Here is a 23,031-nt window from a genome sequence, read left to right as displayed (position 1 = left end):
GGTTCTAGTCAAGTAATCATTTGAAAGTATTTGATCTCAGTCTCGTTGTCCAGTCTTTTTCAAATTACTTAGAAGTTAAACACTGAGCAGGAGAACAGCCTCTAGGATGCCTGCAGGGATTTGTCTGTTGTCCTTCACCTGCAGACCCGATCAGATGATCCACCCATAAAGTCGTCACTGTCAGAAGGCAGAAAATCAGCCCGAAATTAATTCTTTTAGGACGTAGGCTGCTCATTATGGGAGTGTCTGTCAGAAATGGTGCCATGACTCCCCCACCTCTCTCCCAGTGCAGCATGCAGCAGCACATGACTCTGATGTGCTGAAGTCACATTTGCAGACTTTAAAAGTCAGCTACTTTAGTGAACTTAATGTGCATATCCTGAAAAAGCCTCTTAACAGACTTGGGGTTTGAAGTGCTCAGACAGGGTGTGCTGTGTGGATGCTCAGCTGCACAGGTGAATTGGGAGTCGTGAGGGAGCAGTGGAAGTTTGCTGAGTGGGATGTCCCTGAGCGTCCTTGTTTTCCTGTTTTAGACCTGTCATTGAATTTTTGCATGTTTAGCACCTTGTCCGTGTGCATCCAATAGATCCGTGAAGCTATTACTGTCTTGCACGGGAGAGGAGAGGAAATTCAGGGGCAGGGTGACCATTACCCAATCATTCGCTCCGTTTATCATGGGTGCACATACCTTTAAACTCCAGGGCAGCAGCAATGAGGCGTGTCCCAGCCCCCACAGCACTGGGTGGGAGGGAGGTACGTACCTGCTCTGTGACTCAGGCTCTCTGCGGTGTCCAGAGCCCCATTTACACCAGTCCCTCCATGGACAGACATCAGGTGCACCAGGTTTGACTTCTACCTGGACCCCTGCCCACCTGCCCCCAGAAGTGCTCCGTCAGGGGGTGCCAGTTAGTGACAACTTCTCCTCCACATGCTGTTGTTTTGACAGCTCTCTGGTACCCCACATAGTGCAAGAGTGATAGGCAAGTGTGCTTGGTGTCACAGCCTCACAGCTGAACTGTCTAACCCAACAGAGACAAAAGAATCCATGCTGACAGAACCCATGGCTGCATACTCATGGATTGCTACTGTGCCAGAGGCAGGGACCAGATTGCAGATTTTGCAGAGAAGCAAAACATGTAAAATGTTTAGGTGAAATATCTCAATTTACAAGTGTCAGCAATGAATTATTTGTATTTTGTAAAAATATAAGGCAGTCAAAGAAAGCACATGACAAAGTCAGTGCTGCTTGTAGGCATCCCCCTGCATCCAGCCTCTGCTGTGCATGTGGAAGGGGGCATGGGCGTGAGGGCAGTGAGGTAGAGGGGTGTCACATAGTTTTTCTGTGGAGACTGCTCAGCAGTGCTCAGTGCTGCCTAGAGGCTAGGGAAGGGGGCTGTGAGGTGTCCAGATTTCACATAGATACCTCGTTACCAGAAGTGAGCGCTGTTTCACGGACGTGGGGAAGACAGAGGCTGGACTGCAGTGGGGCAAGAAGGAAACAGGGTATGGAAATGGACGCCTGAGCGCAGACCCTCTGAAGCTTGGCTGTGCAGGGGAAGAGGGGCCATGCCTAATGAGGAGTGAATGTCCCCCTGAGAGCACCAGCCCTGGGGTCACTGCAGCAGCCACGTATCCAGGGCTCATGGAGTGGGAGGCCTGGATGGTTAGACACATACTGATCCGGTTTCTAGGAAGAACCCCGAGCTTGAACTTTGAATCCAGATCAGAATAGTGCCTGGCCCAACAAGCGCATGAGAAAATGCTCTGCATCACTGACCATCAGGGAAATACAAATCAAAACCACAATGAGATACCACCTCACACCAGTGAGAATGGGGAAAATTAACAAGGCAGGGAACCACAAATGTTGGAGAGGATGCGGAGAAAAGGGAACCCTCTTACACTGTTGGTAGGAATGTGAACTGGTGCAGCCACTCTGGAAAACTGTGTGGAGGTTCCTCAAAGAGTTAAAAATAGACCTGCCCTACGACCCAGCAATTGCACTGCTGGGGATTTACCCCAAAGATACAGATGCAGTGAAACGCGGGACACCTGCACCCTGATGTTTATAGCAACAGTGTCCACAATAGCCAAACTGTGGAAGGAGCCTCGGTGTCCATCGAAAGATGAATGGATAAAGAAGATGTGGTCTGTATATACAGTGGAATATTACTCAGCCATCAGAAACAACAAATATCCACCATTTGCTTCAACGTGGGTGGAACTGGAGGGTATTATGCTGAGTGAAATAAGTCAATCAGAGAAGGACAAACATTATATGGTCTCATTCATTTGGGGAATATAAAAATTAGTGAAAGGGGGGCAGCCTGGGTGGCTCAGCGGTTTAGCGCCGCCTTCGGTCCAGGGCCTGATCCTGGAGACCCGGGATTGAGTCCCACATCGGGCTCCCTGCATGGAGCCTGCTTCTCCCTCTGCCTGTGTCTCTGCCTCTCTCTCTGTGTCTCTTATGAATAAATAAATAAAATCTTTAAAAAAAAAAATAGTGAAAGGGAATAAAGGGAAAAGAGAGAAAAAGTGAAAGTATCAATGAGGGTGACAAAACATGAGAGACACCTAACTCTGGGAAATGAACAAGGGGTAGTGGAAGGGGAGGTGGGTGGGGGGTTGGGGCGACTGGGTGATGGGCACTGAGGGGGGCACTTGGCAGAATGAGCACTGGGTGTTATGCTAAATGTTGGCAAATTGTACTCCAATAAAAAAAAAAAAAAAAAGAATAGTGCCTGGCACAAATAGAGCAGAGCCCCTGTCTTCGCGTTTTCAGAGACGTTTGATTTCATCTGTGGGTACATTCTGTGGTTACCTAAGAAAAAGCAGCAAGGATGTGAAAAGTTTGAAAAGAAGGCACAGTAAAGGGAAATCAGCGGTAACAGGTAGTAAGTGAAATCTTAGAAGACATCCCAGGGCCTGACTAGTTTAGTTGGTGGTTTAAGCAAAATCCCTGGTAAGAACAGATCTGAAACATCTCGTAACTTAAACACAATGTGTGCTGTTGACTAGTCGCATAACGTGTCTTTACCCATCCTGTGCATCGTGCAAAGCTGCCTCTCTGCTCTGGGTGCTGTGCAGTCAGTAGAGTGCTGACGCTCCAGAGCAGACGTTGGGTTGCAGTCTGTGACTTCATGACTCTCACACCCACTTCCCCTCCCTGTTCCACACAGTCTTGTAAGCCGTTGACCTTTTGTCCATTTGCATAAAATTTAATTAAATATGTGATTACAGAAGTTTAATTGGAAAAAAACATTTCAGAGAAGAGATCTGCTGTAAGAGCAAACAGGCCCATCCTGCTGAAGAGGAGCCTCACTGCTGGCGCCCAGCAGGAAAACCAGGAGCATCTTTGGAGGGAATGTGAATGAGAGCCCTGAGGCAAAGGCACGTTTGGAAGTGGGTAGGAAAGGAAACATGGCAAAGTAGCAAGGAATGGAGACTCCAGGAAAGAGCCATGGATCTCAGGCCCTGGTAGAGCCTCGCCTTTTACCCTGCAGGACTGTGGCTTCCAGGCAGCGGTGCTGGGTGGGGCAGCACTCAGCAAAGGAAGGAGACTTTAACTGGTGAAGAACTATCTCCTTTAAGCTCACAGACAACATTATATTCTGTTAATAGAAAAAAAATTTTTATCAAGCAGAAGAAATGCCTAACACACCAACAGCTTTTATAGTCAAATGGTGGTGTGGGGGAACCCCAGCAGAAACACAAGCTCTACACTGTGAATAATTCAGAAAGGTACAAATGGCCATGCAGTTTTTTTCAAAGGTTTCCCTTCACTGCTCACCCGAATGGCTTTTTATTTGCTGGCCTTACAGCCTGATTCCTGGAGAGTGCAGGCCAGTGTCGCAGCACACGTGTGAGGGTACACAAGACTGTGTCACAGTCGAGAGGCCCACCCTGGCTGGCACCAAGAACACTTGAGAATATTATTTTTAAATTTTTATTTTTTTAATTTTTTAAAAATATCTTAAATTTATTTATTCACGAGAGACACGGAGAGATAGGCAGAGGGAGGAGCAGGCTCCCTCGGGGAGCCCGACGCAGGACTTAATCCCAGGACACCAGGATCACGGCCTGAGCCAAAGGCAGGCACTCAACCACTGAGCCACCCATGTGCCCCACACTTGAGGATTTTAAATCTTGGGATAAAATCAAGGTTTCTGGATTGTTGAAAATGTTATTCATGTTTAGTTTTAATTCCTTGATAATTACAGAGGTTAAAGGAAAGCACAGGTGGAACCTACCGTGCTATGTGGTTTTCAGCTGTGTCACAGGCAGAGAGGGAGAAGGCTGAGAGGCATGCCCTTCCTGCTGGTGGGAGCGTGTGTGGCTGTCAGAACTCAGTATGCACGTGCCTATGGCCCAGGATTTCCTACTGTAATCTGCAAACACGTATGGAAGGAGCTACAGGAATACTCATCACAAGGGAGATTTCTAGTGCTGGTGGGAGACTGAGATCCCCTTGTGCCCTTAGGAGAGAGGACGGAGGGGACAGTGGGGACAGCTGTCCGTCCGCACAAGGCGGGACCAGTTGCAGAGGGGCAGGTGTCAGTGGAGACCTTCATGTTGGGTTCGGATGTGGAGGGATATGTCTCCGCCTGGTCACGTGAGAGAGCCTGCAGGAATGGGACTCTGTGGCAGGGGGGCCACTCCATCACCTGCCTGTCTGCGCCGCTTGGACCACGTATGTGGGTGACTAACTCTTTCCAGAAAAAGTGCAATCGATGCGATGCTTCTGATACTGCTCAAGTATTCTGAAGCGGCTCTTGGAGGGTTGTGATGTGAACACATGGTTTCAAGACCATCTGTTAGCTACCCCCATCCCAGCTCTTCCCCAAGAGAGCCTGGCACCCACTGGGGTCACCAAGCTTTTCCAGCTCTTTTTATTAGCGAGTGGTTAAGAATTACCTCAGGATGCACATGGCCATTCTTTGTGATTCTTTCTGATGAGAGATTTTCCTGGATAGGCAGCCTCAGAAGAAAAGCATGTGTTTAGTTTGAAAGAATTTTTTCTAAAATCTCCTTAAATGTAGATGTGTAAAACTAACAGTTTCTTCCTTTTATTAGCCTGACGGTGATTTTTTGTTGCTTGGTTGTCTCCTGCTGTTTGGCTCTAAATCTTTGCCGAAGAGGGTCATAAATGCAGTTAATTATGCAGGAAACCATAATACTGAAATACTGCCCACTGGTAGAGCATGCAGTTTTTTAAAAATAAAACGCCAACCCAGTTTTTAAAAATGTTTTATTCTATAAATAGCTGAAGTGAAATCAAATTGTGTCGTGTGGCTAGACTGGATATTTTCTGGCTTCTGCTCTGATGTTTTTTAAAATGTGATTTTTGCTGCTGTTGTCATGGCATTCCTTTTTTTCTGCAAAATCATGACCTTCAAGTGCTTTGCTTACCTTCTAAACCGTTTTTTAAAAATGTCTTTATTGTAAGTGAAGTAGAAGGAAGAAAGTAAAATATTACCCAAGATTGCACCACCTAGAAACAGACATTTTTAGCACTGGGTGAGCATCCCTGACTCAGTGGGAATCACTGACATGATTGAGGAGGCAGTGGAGAGCAGGAAACTCCAGGCCAGGGGTACGAGGTAGTGTTTATGCAGAATAGGGAGTAGAAGGTTGGGTGTACAGATGGAAATATTTGTGTAAAGCAGAAGTCAGCTTTTTAAATTTTACTTGAATTCAGCAGAAGAACCTATAATCAAAAATCAAAGAAAGGTAATTGCTGATCTTCAGATAAAAGTTTCTTCCATACTTCAGGAATTCAGTTCTATAGATTAGAATGTTAAAGATGTTGAGATGATTATTTTTTAAAGCTCTGTTTTTATCCTAGACACCATTAACTGAAACTGGAGGAAATTAAAAAACTCATAAGATGCCGCCAGTAACTCCTGATTTTTAGGAATTAGTATGTCTGTTGTAAGAGTGTGAGTGATACTGATGTTGGGTCTATCCCACGCCCCCCCCCCCCCCCCCCCCCCAGCTAGCTGGCCTCCATCCTGGAGGTGAGGGCTATACCAGAGTGCCTCTGCTCCACTCTCGTGGACCTGTGTTGTGAGGCTTCTACTCATGCATCCTTGTGTGCTGGGAAGTGCCTGCCTTCCCCACTGTGCGGAAAGGGGTAAATCTTTCTCTGAGGTGTTTGTAAACTGCTGTCCAGCCTGGTCTCTCCTGTGCAAAAAAGCCTGGCTCGGCCGGCTGCTGCCCACAACCAGTTGTGTGGGGCTGCTTGGCTTTCGCTCATTGCTGTTAGGTGCTGTTCACTGAGCTCCCCCATGTGGGCAAGCACCCAGGTGAACGGTACTGTTAGGCGGTCGCATGCCAGGTTGAGTTCTGGACTTGGCGCTTGCTGTGAAGAGGAAGGGGCCACTTCACTTTCCCCGCCCCCACATTCAGGCAGGATGCCTGGTGACCTGGGGCATTTCCCAGTCATCCTGGGGCATGTCCTGCACCCTTTCAGAAGTTCAGTTCTCATTCTGGGAAACTTTCCTCATGTGCCTCTCGTTGCCAGTTCTCTTCTAGTTGTGAGCTTCTCTGCTTAAAAGATATCAGTGTCCTTTTGTTTCATTTTTTTCTTCTGTACCATTTTCTGTTTTGTTGTGCCCTGGTTCTCCTTGGTGTTTGGAGTGTGTCTGTCCATCTTCCGTGTCACTGCTTTCTTAGTCACATTTGTCCGCTGCAGTTTAAAGTGTGTTGGTTCCATAAAAGTGTGGTTTGGGGGCCTCTGTTCTCTCAGGGCTGCAGCGAGCTCTGCAGACTTGCTGGAAGGTCCCGATGACCTGTCAACGCCTCTGCCATTGCAGCTGGACAGGTGTCTTGGACAGGTGGTCCCAAGGGGGTGTGGCCAGGCTGCACGAACACCGAAACTTGAATTTCCCAGAACGTTTATGTCATGAAATGTGTTGTTCCCTCCTGTATAAACATGTCAGACCCTCCCTGGGCTCTTCCGGACTGCACAGAGACAGGCATCAAGTGCAGTCACCACACAGCATAGCTCGGCCCCTTCTGTCTCAGTGGTGGCTTTCTTTCCTTTTCTTTGTGCTTGATAGAACTGTCTCACTCGGTTCATCTGTGGCTCCCAAAATTCAAGGTTGCTTGCATTCCGTTTCCATCCAGACTGCGGTCGTGGCTGCCTTGCCTGACCGTGGGGGCCTGCATGGCTCTGCGCCCTTTCCTGGTCATCTCCCAATCCTTTGCTCTGGCTGCTTCCTCCTTATCCCTGTTCCTGCTGCCTTGGAGATCCTAGAACCTGTGTTTATGTAACAGGCCTTCGAACCTAATACAGTACTAAAAACTTGAAACTTTTTACATGAGTCACTGATAAAGACTTTAAGTAATGGGTAGAGACAGGCCTTCTAAAAGAAGGTTTTATTTGCCAGAAAGAGAGCAATTGCTTTTAAACAGTGGGCTAGTGGGATACCTGGGTGGCTCAGCGGTTTAGAGCCTGCCTTTGGCCCAGGGCATGATCCTGGAGTCCCTGCATGGGCCTGCTTCTCCCTCTTCCTGTGTCTCTACCTCTCTCTCTCTCTCTCTCTCTCTCTCTCTCTGTGTGTGTGTCTCTCATGAATAACGAAATAAAATCTTTTAAAAATAAAAAAATAAACGCTGGACTTTAGCCAGCTGATTGGTTTGGGCAGTTTCCCAGCTTTACAGATGACATTCTGCATCACTGCAGAAGCTGTTCAGATTTTCCTAGTCTACTTTGGTGACTGAGACAAGGCTTCTTTTGTGGGAGATTTTTTTTTTTTTTTTTTAACACTGGGTTGTCTGGAGGTCATAGGGAGTAATTAAAAGGTGACTGGGAGGAGCTTTGTGGTAAAAAGTAATGAGTTTGGACATATTCAGATACATTGTGAGATGATCCAAATAATAAATGCTTTCAAGTATTTGGGGAGATGGGCAGGGCATTAATACTCTTTTACTTAAAAACTGTCAACTTTGAATCACTGTTTTTTTTTTTTTTTTTTAAAGATTTATGTATTTGAGAGAGAACACAAGCAGCGGGAGGGACAGAGGGGGAAATGCAGATTCCTCACTGAGCAGGGCTCCATCCCAGGATGCCAGAATCATGACCTGAGCCAAAGGCAGATGTTTAACTAACTGAGCCACCCAGGCACCCAAATCATTATGTTGTACACCTGAAATTAATTTTTAAAAAAATTTTTTACACCTGAAATTAATTTATGTTGTGTGTCAATTGTACTAAAAAAATTTTTTTTGCTTTAAAAACACAACTGTAGGGGAGGTGGGCAGGGGGTGGGGGTGACTGGGTGTAAAAACACAACTGTGAACTTAGCATAGTAGGGATTGTTGGCTTGACTGTGGTTTCCCCAGGACATGAGATTCTATATTCTGGAGAGCCAGCAGATCAGCACCCTGCCTGAAACACAGTGGTCAGAGGGGCCCTTCAGGAACTCGCACAGATGGTCCAAGTCCATGAGGCAAAGCTGGAAGTCTTGGGACTGGGGTGAGCAGTCATCGAGTGAATGAGAGGAATACAAACCTCAATAATATTAGAAATCACTGTTGAATTATGTTCTTGGGGCCTAGTGTTTGACTTCTCCTGGAGTAAAGGTCCTCAGTGTGAAGAGAGCATAGCTTTTTTAAGTGTGAGCAGAAAAAAGTCTCCAGTCAACTAGGCTGCCTGTGAGATTGATACTGACCAGGATCTGAATCTTTAGATGCTGATGAAAACCTTTTTTAAGGTTTATTTTCAGCAGAAGGGATAGTCTTACAGAGTCTTATGTTATATAGTGAAATCACCACGAAAGTGACTTATTCCACTGGTCTGTCAGCAGGTGACTACCCGGGAAGGGCTCTCTGGCTGTGGTCCTGCTGTGGTGGTGAAGAGTGGGGCGTTTACAGGGAAATCAGGCCCGCCCACCCCAGTGTTCGGGAATATGCATACCATCCACTCCATGGAATCCACCCATGTCAGAAATCTCTCATCATATGGTCACAGAAGGGAAGGGAATACAGGAAAGCCCACATAATGGTGGGGAGTGAGGACCGGTGTTACTCCTGTGACTTTTTCATAGGCTTGAAAATAGTTTTGAAGTTATTAAGCATTGAGGTTGTAAGAGCATCTCTAAACAGCCCTTCAGAAAAGTTTGACTTTTGGAAAACAGAAACATTCCAGTTTGTGGAGAGGAGGGGCTGGCATAGCTAGGTGGGTGACCAGAAGCTGCCAGGTGGGCAGTGCATGGAGTGGGGGGGGGAGGGACACACTGCATTCTTCATGAAGAGTTCCATTCTTGCCATTCATATACTTGTATTCATCTCCTCCCAAAAACCCACTCAGATATTTTTATTATATTTGAAATTTCATCCAAAATTCATTAAAAAATGTGTGGGAATTAGTTTTTTCTTATTCTCTGAGTATCTATATCATGCCCCCACAAAGAGTAGTAACATACTTACCGTCTGGCTCTTTTTGGAAACACCTGCAAGCCCCTGCTCTATCCCAGAGTTGGTGAGAGACTTTACTTGAATATGAATGTCCTCATTTCGTTTGTTTGTTTGTTTGTTTGTTTGTTTGTTTGTTTGTTTTATAGAAGCCCTACGGGCTTTAAAGTTATAGCAAAGACCAGTTTTGGTAAAATCCAGGTCTTAAATATGTTGTTGTTTGCATTCTTAGGAAATGTTCCCACATACTATCAATACAGATCTGCATCTATAGCCCCAGCCTCCCCGCCTACTTGACATAGCCCCTGGGCTATACGGTGCAGGTCTCAAATCCACACAAATATTTTAGTTCTAGAATGTTTGACAATGCCCTCATTCTGCTCTTGCATATGGTAGGTAGTTTGAACAGGCCTACAGTTGTGCACTGAATACTGTCCCTGGGCTTTGGAAGGTTTGGGCCACTAGGACATGGTGGCCCTTGCTGCTGCAGAGAAGCCTTCCACCATTCCACTTCTTATCCTTGTGCATGTAACTCATAGTCACTAGCAGATTGGCATTGTGCTTGTGCCATGCTGGGACAAGGCTTCTTCCATCATGGACATAGTCAGGGAGGCCCTCCAAGCCAGGGGCCTGAGGAGAATGGGACACAGGAGCAGTGGGACAGGAGGCAGGGAACTTGGCTTGGGCCCTGGGTGGGGAGAGATAAGAGGGTTCCAGGCAGGAGCAGCTCTGTCTGGTCCAGGCAGGGCTCCTGGAGCCTTAGAGCAGGGGTCTGGGAGGGAGTGTACAGTGCAGCTGACCCACCAGAAGGAGGCATGGCACAGCCACCTCCTGAGCCAGCAGGTGTGTGAGGAGGAGGCAGGGATCCTGATCTGGCCCGAGCCCATGTGAATCGTTTAGGAGATGGCCCAGTGGGGGTGTGGAATGGTCAGTTCATTGTGGATAAGTTCAACTCAGCTAGAGATAGGACTTCTGGAATCCTCAAGCACAGAGAGGACTTAAAGCCATTAAGCTGACGGAAGGTCCCTCAGGTGCATGGGGAGGCCATTTGCTAGTCCGGTGGAGGCAGCCCAGAGGCCAGGTGCTCACCTGGGCTTGGACAGGTAGGGCAGCAACATGCAGGCCTGGCAGCTGTCTCATTCATGGCTGCCGCTCACAGACGCTCCATTGGTCACATTCCCTCGTTGTGACATCTTGTATGAATAAAATAGATCGATTTTTTAAGATAAATTGTTTGCTCCACAGCATTTGCTAAAGGCATTTTCTTTCTTTCTTTTTTTTTTTTTTTTTTTAATTTATTTATGATAGTCACACAGAGAGAGAGAGGCAGAGACATAGGCAGAGGGAGAAGCAGGCTCCATGCACCGGGAGCCCGACGTGGGATTCGATCCCGGGTCTCCAGGATCGCGCCCTGGGCCAAAGGCAGGCGCTAAACCGCTGCGCCACCCAGGGATCCCCCTGCATTTTCGTTCTTAATACAGACACATATTTGTCTTCTCCAAACTGGCTCTTTACACAGAAGGGATTGCTCACCAGCCCCCCGATCTACAAGAACCCTTTAAGCACCAGGATTCCCTTCTTGGAGTTAAATTTATATGAGATTAAGATTGCATGAAATATCAGCAAATTGGCTCTGATTTTTGTGGAAAGCCAGTTGAATAGAAGGGGTTTGGACGGTAATTAGGCATGTTTATCTGACCTTGTGTTACGTCGCTCTGTATGTTTCTGAGCAGGTGCAGAACTGAGAAGGAGGTGCACTCGGATGTGCTTTACACTCTGAAGCAGCTTGATTTTTTTCATAACAGCTACATTTGCCCTTACAAAAACATAGGTGCCTATTGGAACTTCCTTCTTGGATTCATCTGGAGTAGGTATTTGTGGTGCTCATGATGCCAGTAACGCCATTGGCATTCAACTTTCTTGTAAAACCCACTCATCTTTCAAAAATTCAACCTAAAATCCGGAGTACAGCAACCCTAGTAAGGTGTGTTATGTCACGGAAGCCCAGTGGTAAAGAGAGTGGGAGGAGCCCTTTGGGACTTTGCACCCTGTCATGAAAATGTGATGATGAGCTTAAGGAAGCACAAAACCTGGTGTTCGTGGGAATCTCTGAGTGACTGCACTCTGATGGTCATTTTAAAGGGTCTGTGGCTTCAAGTGCATTCACTCTATAATAAGAGTGATGAGTCAGTGAGCCCGCATATCTTAGCACAAGGGTATTTGGGAAGGCTCACAGGCCTTGCTGGCAGCTGGCTTCACTTACTAATGCTGGGCAACTGCCGGCCATACACTGGAAACCTCAGATGCTAGCAGTGCCGTGGCACTGCTGTTTGCAGGGAAGTGCCCTGTGCAAGCAGGGGCCCCTAGAATGGACAGACCTTAGGTGGGGGAGGTACTGGCAGTCAAACGTAGGGAGCTGGAGGGGGAGGGGGAGGACACAGCATATAGAAGATACTGTGGATGTGCTGGCGTCAAAAGTGAGGGAGCAAGGTGACCCAGAGTGGGAGTGAAGCCCAGAGGCTCTGGGAAAGGCGAGGCATGGGTGACGGGCTGTGGTTCACCGTCACTGTCACACCCGGGCCCCAGAGTAACCCATTGCATTCCATAGCAACAAGTCTGCTGGCCATTGAGCCTCCTCACATCTCACTAGACAGTGACATTGGGTGGCTGTCAGCATTGTTTTTTAGATAAATGGAAATTGTGAAATTTCCTGTTTGCCTTTGTGGAGTGTGATGAAGACTCTGCTAGAAGCTCGCTGCATGTCTGTCTGAGAGGGTGGAGTGGGCTGCCTGTGCAGGCCTGCTGGGGATGCCAGGTCAGGGTCTCCCACTGCGTGCAACCTCCTACTGTGGTCCTGGGGCAGCCTAGGTCTGGGGTGCATTTAGGTTCAGGTGTGCAGTCTTATTTTCATACCTGGCAACAAAGCCTTCTGTTTTTGTAAGCTCAGCACTCAGAGTTTCTGCTCTGTCTTAGCCAGTGCCCCTCAGCCAGTATTCTGAGGGTGGATTCCTGAGATAATCTGCCATCTTGCCAGGAGTGCTGTCTTTAACACTGTTTTGATTTAGCATGATGGTCACTTCAGGAAAGTCCTATGAACTGATGGTTAATCTGCGTATGAATATATTCAAAGGGACAATGCTTGGTTTTGAAAACCATTTATTCTGTTACATGAAGAATGCGTTATATTGCAATTGCCTGACATACACTGTTAGTCAAAACCTCTAAGCTGTTTTGTTCTTGTGAGTTCACGTGACTCACTGGTTGTGACTGTGATTTAAAGTGTATTCTGGCTTGATATCAGACTGACTATCTGGACTGACAGGAGTGGAGTGTCCTTCCACGAGATGTGACACCCTGGGCTAGGCAGTAACAGGAGTCCCACCCCCTCTCCCAGAGACGCTGGACTACATACAGGTTGTTCTCCAAGGCAGGTCAGGGTTATGCTCTGTTCTCACCGAGGCCACATCGTCTCCCTATCTGTGGGGTGGCTCTGCCTAGGGACTGAGAAGAAGGACTCTGGTAGCCTGATTGCTTAAAGGCGGGTACATGGGAACTGCAGTTCCATTCCTACAAGGAGGATGCTGTACGTCACAGACATAGGCTGTGTGTGAACGCCTCGCTTGGTGAGGAAAAGCTTCCATTGGAACCGGTGCATCCATCTGTCCATCCGACTAACGCTGCGTGCTACATGCTATAGAGCGAACATACCTTCCCTGCCATCCCCACTGCCTCAGCCTCTGCCTCCAGCCAGCGGTTTCAGGTGGTCCCCGCCCTCCTGCAGCAATGTGATTGAGAACTCTGTGGGGACCTTGTGTCTTACCATAAACTCTCAGGATGCCATTGTGAATATGTAGCCATGGCTGGTATGTGACATTGAGAGAGAACAAGCTGGGAGTTCACACATGCAGGTAACAAGGAGCGAGCTGTTAGCAGCTGTGGGTGGGCCTGCAGCCACTTCACTGGTCCCTGGTTCCACCCTCAGGTGGTAAGGCTGGGGCCTCGCTGCTCATACTGCTGTCCCACTGCTGTTTGCCAGTGTAGCACACATTATTGGGAGCCAGGGTCAGGGTGAAGCATCTGCTCTTGCTAAATATTCTTGTTTTATTTTTTTTATTTATTTTTTTTAATGTTCTTGTTTTAAAGTTAACTAATTGAAAATCAAAATAAAATTCATTAATTGGAAAGATTTTTTTCGTTCTCCAACAAAAAGGAAATTAAATCTCAATGTAGTCAGAACCATTTGCATATCCACAATTCTTAATTGGATCATTGGTTCTCCCATGATTTAGCTGGTTTTGAATTTTTCCAAAAAAAAGAAAAACAAATAAGCTTATAGGACTTTTAATTATTGAAACAGTGGGCTGCTGCCCTGCAGATACTTGCAGGGGCCCAAACTACACAGGAAGCTATTGTACATTGCTGTCTGTGACGGCAAAGCCACCCAATGGCCTGTGTCCGTGAGGATGTGGTAAATACACTGCCACGCATTGCAGGGCCAGGATGCTGGTTACAGATGCACGCACACAAGGGAAGTGTCACCCAAAGGAAGTGCAGCGCCCAGAAGATAACTGGGAAAGGAGCAGAGCACTATAGCTGCATGCGTGCTCATCAGCACGGTGGCCAGCTGCTGCTGGAGAAGACTTTTCTCCTGTCTGCATGTTTACTGCTATTGTCCCCAGGGGTGTCCCAACATTGCCTGGCTCCTCCACATCACGTGTCTGGTGGGCAGCCTTTCTTGTATCAGAAATATAGAACACAGTGTAGTTGCAGATGCACAGAAGTGACATTGCACGTGTCTTTCCACAGCGACCGTGGCTGCCATGTATTACAGCTACTACATGCTGCCAGATGGCACCTACTGCCTGGCACCCCCCCCACCGGGGGTCGACGTGGCCACTTACTACAGCACCCTGCCTGCTGGTGTGGCTGTGCCTAGCTCTGCTGGGGTGACGGCCACTGCCCCACCGCCCCCTGGGACCACACCCCCACCGCCGCCAACCACAGCAGAGACGAGTAGTGGGGTGACCTCCACCATCACCACAAGGTACGCTCACTTCTTCCCATTGCCTGGCACTTCTCTACTCTCATTCAGGGTCTTCAGTTTGCGTTTCGTGGAGGGTCTCTGTTTCCTGAGGGTTTAAGTATCCAGATACCCAAGTTACAGAGTTGATGGTGCAACTGAAATTGTCATGACATGAACACTTAGAAAATTAATTCCCAGTCAGCACCCCCATGTCACCCCCAACTCCTGCATCCTCAGCACCCCACTACCACCCATAACCCCCACATCTTACCGTCCTGCACCCCCCATAATCCCCATGTCCTTAGTGCCCCACAACCCCCATATAACCCCTGCATCCTTAGCACCCCATGCTGCCTGACCCCCCTACATCTGGGCTTTCTGACGTGCTGATGTCTCAGTTGGGCACTACTGGGTAAAATCAGGGTGAAATGAAGCTGCAGTTACTTGTAGGAAACGTAGAATTTTATAAAGTCCATAGAATTGACTCCCAGAAGCCATGGGCAGATGGGGACTGGCCACCAGACCAGCTGAATGTCAAACAAAAACCACAGTGGGGCAGGGTTGGGCCCCAGCATCCAGAGGTCTGTGGTGTAGGTATGTTGTCAGCACTTTGTTAGGGGCTCTGGGTGCCTGTGGTTGATATCTGACAGAACACATGGGTGTTCTGCATGGTGACCCACCTTCTGACCGTGCTGAGAAAGGGGACATGAGGTGAGGATGTTGAGCTGCACTGCCCACGTTCTCTGTTTTAACGTGAAAAAAAATCAACAAGTAACTTATTCTTGGTTGCTTCTAAGAATTGGCTTATAACTGGAGGGAAACATTAGGGGGAAAATAAACCTGTTTCCACGGTTTTAAGTCTCATTTTCCATGAAACCCCATTTTCACTGTTGGCAATGATATTTTGGCTTGTTCAAGGAACTGACTTTGATGAGCTGTTTGTAGTTGAAGACATGCTCAGAGCCTCCTTGCATGTGTGTGCGTGTATGTGTGCGCGCATGCGTGTTGGGGTGGCCTGGGACACCCAGAGCCCTCTTGTAGCGTGCTCCACTGGTGCACCTGCTGGTAGTCTCAGGAGGTCCCTGCCTGTGAGTGTGATTAAGCCCTTCTCTGCAGTGCACTTGCTCCCGTGGCGGCCATCATCCCCCCGCCCCCCGACATTCAGCCTGTGATTGACAAGCTCGCAGAATACGTGGCTCGGAATGGCCTTAAGTTTGAGACCAGCGTTCGCGCCAAAAATGACCAAAGGTGAGAACAGAATGTGGGTGTGTGGGTACGCATATGCATTGTACTAAGCTTGTTTGTAGTCTAGCTACGTAGTTCTTTATCATTTTTACTCCCTGTTTATGTCAGCACAGCTTATATGATGAATTGCTTACAGTTGTGTGGTGTGTTTTTGTTGGTTTTGTTTCGTTGAAGTAAGAATGATGAAGCTATCTAAAACAAGGCTTGGGTTCATGCTTTTCAAGAATCTGCCATTTGCGGGGGTGGGGACGGGTGAAGCAGGTGATGGGGATGAAGGCGTGCACCTGTTGTGACGAGCACTTGGTGGTATGTGGAAGTGTTCAATCATTACACTGTACTCCTGAAACTAAGATGACACTGTATGTTCACCAAATGAGCTGAAAATAAAAACTTAAATCTATATGATATATATGTCAGATAGAAAAATAGTTTAAAAAAATAGATACATGTTCATAAACAAACACAAAACAAAGAAGCAAGGGGAGAAAAGTCTGCCATGTAATCAGCGCTCCATGCATCAGGTATAAGCCATCCAGCAGTTGCATGGATCCCTGTGACCACCAACAAACGGTTTAACCTCCCCATGCTTCAGTCTCCCTTGCCCAAGGAGTGGGTAGGATCCAGCCATCCTACTGCGCACACAGCTCTTGTGGTAACGGGCTTGAGTCTGTCATTGGAGAGTGTGTGTACGGTGTCTGCTTGCAGCAAGCTGTCAGTAGTAGCCCTGGTTGCTACTCTTGGCACATGCGTGTCTGCGTTAATGATTCGTCCTCATCTCTGCTCCTAGGTTCGAGTTCCTGCAGCCCTGGCACCAGTATAATGCCTACTATGAGTTCAAGAAGCAGTTCTTCCTCCAGAAGGAAGGGGGTGAGAGTGCACAGGTATCTGTCTGCAGGGATCTGGGAGACCAGGATCCTCAGTATTGGCTGGTGTATAGGTGTAAGAATAGTTTGTACTTATTCTCAGGACATAGCAAACAGTTCATTGGTTCTACTATGTCTTGGAGGGATGTGCCCAGCAGACGCTCTCTATAACTTTTCGCACCTCTCAGAGTTGAAGCCTGGTTTTGGGGTTTATTGAAAATTTTATCCCTATTCATAATTCATTGATGATCAGCATGTTCTAAACAAAGAATCCTATCTCTTTAAGCATTTGATGTTTCGGGGCTATTATTTTTGTCTTTAAATTATTTATTTATTCATGGGAGACACAGAGGCAGAGACATAGGCGGAAGGAGAAGCAGAAGCAGAATCCCTGCGAGGAGCCCGATAAGAGACTCAATCCCAGGATGCCAGGATCACAACCTGAGCCGAAGGCAGATGCTCATCCACTGAGCCACCCAGGCATCCCTGGTTGGCTAATTTTTAACAGCTTTTAGTGGAGGCCATGTACCATACTTCTTTTGCATTAAGATATACATCTGTACATAAAATAGAAGTGTGTGTGCTCACAACTAACACTGGCACCGCACAGCGCTGTCCATGGTGTGGCTTTTATCCTGGGGGCAGACCGCCGCCATGCAGCGCTACCATGTGGGACTCTTAACACCTGCTGGATGCTGCTCCTCCTGTCCTTGTAATACTTTCTCCTGCTCCACTCCCTTCAGGGGCCTGACATTTTGTTCAAACCTATTCTGGTAGATGTTGTAGGCCTTGCTTATCAGTGGCTTTCTTCAGATTGTTATCTGTAATTGCTCAGACTAAATAAAAATGATTCATGTGCAGGCGATGGGCATGATCTGATATTCTGAAAGGATTCTCAGGCATCTGTCTCCAAAGAAAAGACAGTGAGTGGTTGGTCCCCAAGACGGTGTTAGAGCCTTTAGAAGCATTCTGTCCTTCCAGAGGGGAAACCTCCTTGTGCTCCTCTCTGTTGTCTTATATCAGAAGGTGGCAAGCCTGAGTTTCAAAGTGAAGTCTGTCTGTGACAGACCCCATGCAGTTTCTAACAGAGCCATTGATAGTCACGTTTAATCTCTAGGCTGTGTCAGCACCAGAAGAGGCTCCTGCAGAATCTGCTCCCGAAAAGCCAAGTGACGGTGGGGAGGAAGGTGCGTGTGAAGATTCATCTGACGCAGGAAGAGGCGGCCCCACAGGGAAGAAGGAGGCGTCATCCAGTAAGACTGTCGCAGATGGGAAGCTGGTCAAAGGTACGCCATTGCCCATCTCATCCTCACAGATGTTATGTCAGGTCATGGAGGAGGGCGCCCCTAACCACAGGAAGTGGAGTTACCACTTCTGTGAGGTTGCTGTGATAAAGCTTCCCTCATGATACTTTCCTAATTTGGAATTTGGGGCCATTTGGATATGAGCTCGTCGTATACCTTTGTTTCATGGTCTGTTCTACCAAGTTTAATGGAAACGTTCAACGCATTGCACAGGATGTTTCATACCTCCTGGGGTGCCTGAAGCCACAGTCATGTGCAGAGTCACCAGTGAGATAGTTGTCTTTCTGTGTCCTGAGGCCCTTGACCAGGCTGTGCTCTGCTGCCTCCACTTTGTCACCTTTTATGTTCTCTGAAGGGGTTTTTCATCTGTTAGGACAGGTATACACAGAAAGAGCCAATACAGTAAAAAAAAAACGGTGGTAGGGGTAGGGGAGCTGGCATGGGGCACATTAGTGGGGAAGTCAGTTTGGGTCATACATATGAAGCTGCAGCGAGTCCCACATGGTGGGGATGAGAAACTATGGAGAGGAGGGGTGCGCGGTGGTATTGAGAGTGTCCCAGACACCCCAAGACAGGGCTGCGATCCCAGGCAGAGCCCACGCGGCCGGAGCTGCATGCAGGCTCACACAGGAAGTGTGGTCAGAGTAGTAGGGGGGTGGGGGCCTGCAGGGAACACCCTGGAAGGCAGCCAGGACCAGGTCGTGGGGCTCAGGGTCTTTGGTCCTCTTCAGGTGCCAGATCAGAGAAGTGACTGTATCCAGCTGGTGACTTTGTGAGGACACCCCACAGAGGACCACCTAGAGTTGTTGCTGGGACTGATGGGAGCACATAGAGCTGTAGGAGAAGGGAGGCAGAGGCAAACAAGTACGGGATAGGAGGAGGTAGCGACTGCAGAAGTGCCGGTGCTTTCCATCGAGGGGCCTTGCTTTGTAGGGTGGTGATGTGGAGTAACCAGACCAGCCCCATGGATGACTGACTTGGGAAACTCTTCAGATCAGAAGACCACAAAAGAATCTTTGAGCCTCCCATTCCAGAACTTACCTAAGCGCACCTATGAAACTCTCGCCCTTCCTGGACACTTGCAGACTCTCAATGAAATAAAGGAACATCATAAATAGAGAATAAAATCAGTTGCTGCAGATGTAAGGGAGGTACTTACAATCTGTGTTAGAGAAGAACAAGCAGCTCACCTGGAATTTCAGTTGTAGGGAAGAGAAGGACACTTTGGGACTCAGTGGTAGTGACCCCCAAACAGCAACAGAGGGACAGGTGGGAGTCCAGAGCAGCGGGAGCACCCAGAGGGCAGCATGTGGGTTGCTGCCCTTCAGCCAGGGCCGCCACCACACTGCCACAATCATCTGGCAACAACGGCAACTGAGACAACACAGCCACCTTCCCTCCTGCTCCGCTCAGAGCCTGAGATTTGGCAGCAGCATGCCATCTTGCCTGATCCGGCCCGTGGTTCTGGACAATTGCCACACCTGGGACAGTCCGGAGTTGAACCTCCAAGCACATGGGTGCCTGGGAAGCAGCGTGACTGAGTGCCAGGACCTGCAGCTGATAGTCTAACATGTACACAGGTTGCCTAGGAACAGTCTCCAGATGGTCAAATACAGCGAAAGCCTGAAAATCACACCAGATGAGGAGACAAGTTGAAGATTGCTCTCAGATTTCCAGGGGAGGAGATAGAGGTGACGGGGAAGCATCCAGGGAGAAAAATGGGCAGGTTGTCCCCCAGCTGGAGAAAAGGCAGATTGGCAAATCAGACCCACATTTGTAGCATAAAGTAGCTATCTATAGTAATAGATAATTAAGGTGTTTCTGAAATTCTGAATGAAAAGTACTCTGGATGCTCTGGGCACAGACATTTACGATGCATCAACATTCCAAAATAATTAGAAAAAGTGAGATTAATGAGTATTTCTCCTCCTCCTCTATTTTATTTTTAAGTAAGCTGTACATGCAACATGAGGTTCGAACTCAACCCTGAGGTCAAGAGTCACACACTTACCTGATTGGGCTGGCCTGACACTCCTAGTGAGAATATTTCACGTAAAAATTATCAAATGCAGTGAAAACAAACAAAAACTTACCTAGCTTTGTATGTTTATGTGTAAAATGAGTCTGAGGAACACAGGAGAGGGTGAACAGCGCATGTCAAAGCAGGAACCAGCAGGGATGTAGGAAGAGGCCTATGGCACATTCTGTTGTGCAGCCTGGATCCAGAAAGAAGCACAGGGAAATATATAGCATACAATGGGTGAGGAAAATCAGATTTTCCAAGTCCACGAGAACAATACACATAACCTTAAATTTGTATGAATTTGAAAATAACTGAAAAAATTGGGAAAGTATAAATTGATAAAACTATGTCAGGAAGAGGTAGCATGACAGATGTTAGGTCTGGAAGAACTTAGCATGCACTGCTCAGCGACATCCTGGGACACAGGCGGCAGGCAGGACTGTGTCGGGTCGAGGTTGTTCCTGAGAGAAAGAGGAGCCCGTGCCACCAAAGCCCCTTGGGAACACAAGGCAGCCTGGAGCCCCAGGCTTAGCAGCAGTCTTTGGGCACCACCCCTGGCAGGAGCAGACAAACCACCCGTCTCTCTAGCAGCGGACATCCAGCAGGCGCCAGTGTGTCCACAGCGTGAGTGGTGAAGCTTCTCCAGGGCAACAGTAACTGGCCCTCCCTTATGGAGGACAAATAAATTCGACTTCTACCTCACACCCGACAACAATAGTTCCAGACAGGTTATGTATTTAAATGTAAAAAGAAACATGAAGGGTCGCCTGGTCTCAGTCAGTTCAACATCCAGCTCGATTTCAGCTCGGGTTGTGATCTCAGGGTCCTGGGATTGAGCCCCACATGGGGCTCTGTGCTGAGTGCGTGGTCTGCTTGTCCTCCCCTCTGCTCCTCCCACTGCTCACGATCACTGGTGCGCGCTCAATCTCTCTCTCTCTCTCTCAGATAAATAAAATCTTTTTTTAAAAGCCCACAAAGTGGGGATCCCTGGGTGGCTCAACGATTTAGCGCCTGCCTTTGGCCCAGGGCGTGATCCTGGAGTCCCGGGATTGAGTCCTGTCGGGCTCCCTGCATGGAGCCTGCTTCTCCCTCTCTCTGTCTCTCATGAATAAAATAAAATCTTTAAAAATAAAATAAAATAAAAAGACCACAAAGATAGAAGAAAATAAAGGTAATTTTTTTTGTAAGAATTGAAGCCATAAATCCTAAGGAAAGAGTAGGAGGTCTGACGGGGGCAGAATCTGAATGAAATTAAATGACGAATGTCAAAATGTTGGTGATTGCTCACATGCAGGAGGAGGGGGAGTGTCCACACTGTAGGAAGAGCTCACTGGCTGATGAAAAAAGACAGTGCAGCAGAAAATTAGTAGACCCAGGACACAGGAAGATCCCTAACAAAGGAAGAAAGTAAATACAGTTTTAAAATCTCTTCATTAACAAAATGCTGGGTTTTTGCCTCTCAACTTGGTGAAGTTCAACATAATGCTCAGTGAGGTAGAAGCTCAGGGCAGCAAGGACTCTCACTGTCTTTACAAGCATAGGACGCGGTCCCTAGAAGCCTGGCCACTACACGTGGATGCCCTCGCTCCCGGACCCATGTGGCCCAGCCCGGCGTCCAGTCCAGTACTCACCACAGGGCTCAAGGACTCCTAGAAATAAACCTTCAGCAATAGTCGTGGAAAACAAATAAATTGGAAGTTACTTGGCCTTGTAGCCTTGGTTCCCAGTCTGCAAGCAGGGAGCCTGACAGCATCCCTGGTGAGGCTGCAGGTTGGGTGAGGTGAGGCCCGTGGGTTATCCTGTTAGTCCGTTCCATTACCAAATTGCTTTAGAGTCTGCATCATGTAACTGTTCTTTGGCTTTGTGTTTTGCATAATGCCAAATGTCCATATGGGTGTTGTGTTAGCACAGAACATGTTCAGAAGCTTTTGTTTTAAATGATGCATTTATTGATGGCTGATTTTTCCAATTTGGAGGAAGAGATGCTTTGAGAATGATTCAAGTTGTGTTGAGCTATAATACTGTAGCCCCAAACCCATGAGCTATTTTAATGAACATTTAAGTGAATTTTTTCACCTTTAAGTTCAGTTGATCCTGTGTTCATTAAAGAGTTCATATTACTATGAGCAATAAAGGGTTAATATTATTAATTCTTTTTCCTCATAGAAAATTTGAAAATGTGCAAAAGCAGTGTGCTGTCATGAGCACACTACCCCACTCCACCAGCCAGCCCCAGGACTGAGCTTGAGTCCACCCCCAGAGTCCCCAACCTTGTAGCATTTCATCCGTAGATGTTTTAGTGTATCTGCAGAAGATAGGACTGCTTTTAACATAAGCGCAGTACAGTGATTAATGTGGACTCTCCTGACTGTGTTGTGACCCTTGTGTGGTCTCTGAGCAGAGCTTGTTGTGCAGCAGCGCACAACACTGTGCAGGCAATACAGAGCTGATCTTCCATTTGACTTTCCAGCTCTGCCCTTCCCAGCATTTAGCATCTGGGTGTCCCAAGTTTGACCTGATTGTGGACAGACGTCATTGTATGTCAGAGGTCTGGAGTGGGGACCTACCACAAGGCTTGCATGGCTGTGGTGCCATACAGTGCTGATAGTAGGACCCTCGGGGGCCAGCTGGGCCATACCCCTCCCCACGTGTGGTCACCCATAGAGCTGCCATTCTTAGGGACAGTTTCAAACATGTACAAAAACTGCGTCGTGTGATGAGCACACCTACCCAGAACCTACTTCCTACATTCTCAGAGTTAGCTGATTTGCGCTGCACTTTAAAATTTCTCTTCGCTATATTTTACTTGAATATCCTTCGTAAACAATAATTCATGGTTTTTAAAAGTAAAATATTGTAATATGATCAAATAGGTATCATTACCAACTACCTTTACCATAGTGTCTATAGGAGTGAGTGACTCAGGAGTGAGTGTTGAGTGGATGAAGGGTTGGGGAAGAAGATTGTTTCCCTTTGGGCCTTTGTATTTCTCTTAAAATTTCCAAACATTCTTGAGAACATGGAACCACCTAAAAGTTTGTGACAGCCATAAAGTAGTCTGACACGATGCCCCACAGAAGTGGATGCCCCTTAAAATGTTTGCTGAATGAAGGAGTGGATCCTGTAACTTCTCCTTTGTTTGAAAAGAGTATTTAC

General features: G+C 47.6%; 1 protein-coding gene across 3 annotated transcripts in view; it reads left to right on the top strand.

Annotated features, from left to right (window-relative positions):
- The window catches only part of SFSWAP (splicing factor SWAP), a 69,933-nt gene that overhangs the window by 15,961 nt on the left and 30,941 nt on the right, over positions 1 to 23,031 (top strand). For all 3 annotated transcript variants that reach the window (XM_077875199.1, XM_077875198.1, XM_077875200.1), the window contains exons 8-11: positions 14,224 to 14,461; positions 15,557 to 15,688; positions 16,473 to 16,566; positions 17,666 to 17,834. In XM_077875199.1, coding sequence (XP_077731325.1) covers positions 14,224 to 14,461; positions 15,557 to 15,688; positions 16,473 to 16,566; positions 17,666 to 17,834 — 633 coding nt within the window. The remainder of the gene's footprint in view (positions 1 to 14,223; positions 14,462 to 15,556; positions 15,689 to 16,472; positions 16,567 to 17,665; positions 17,835 to 23,031) is intronic.

The sequence above is a fragment of the Canis aureus genome, chromosome 27, assembly GCF_053574225.1.
Source record: "Canis aureus isolate CA01 chromosome 27, VMU_Caureus_v.1.0, whole genome shotgun sequence".
NCBI lineage: Eukaryota > Metazoa > Chordata > Mammalia > Carnivora > Canidae > Canis > Canis aureus.
This window is presented reverse-complemented; position numbering and strand designations above follow the sequence as displayed.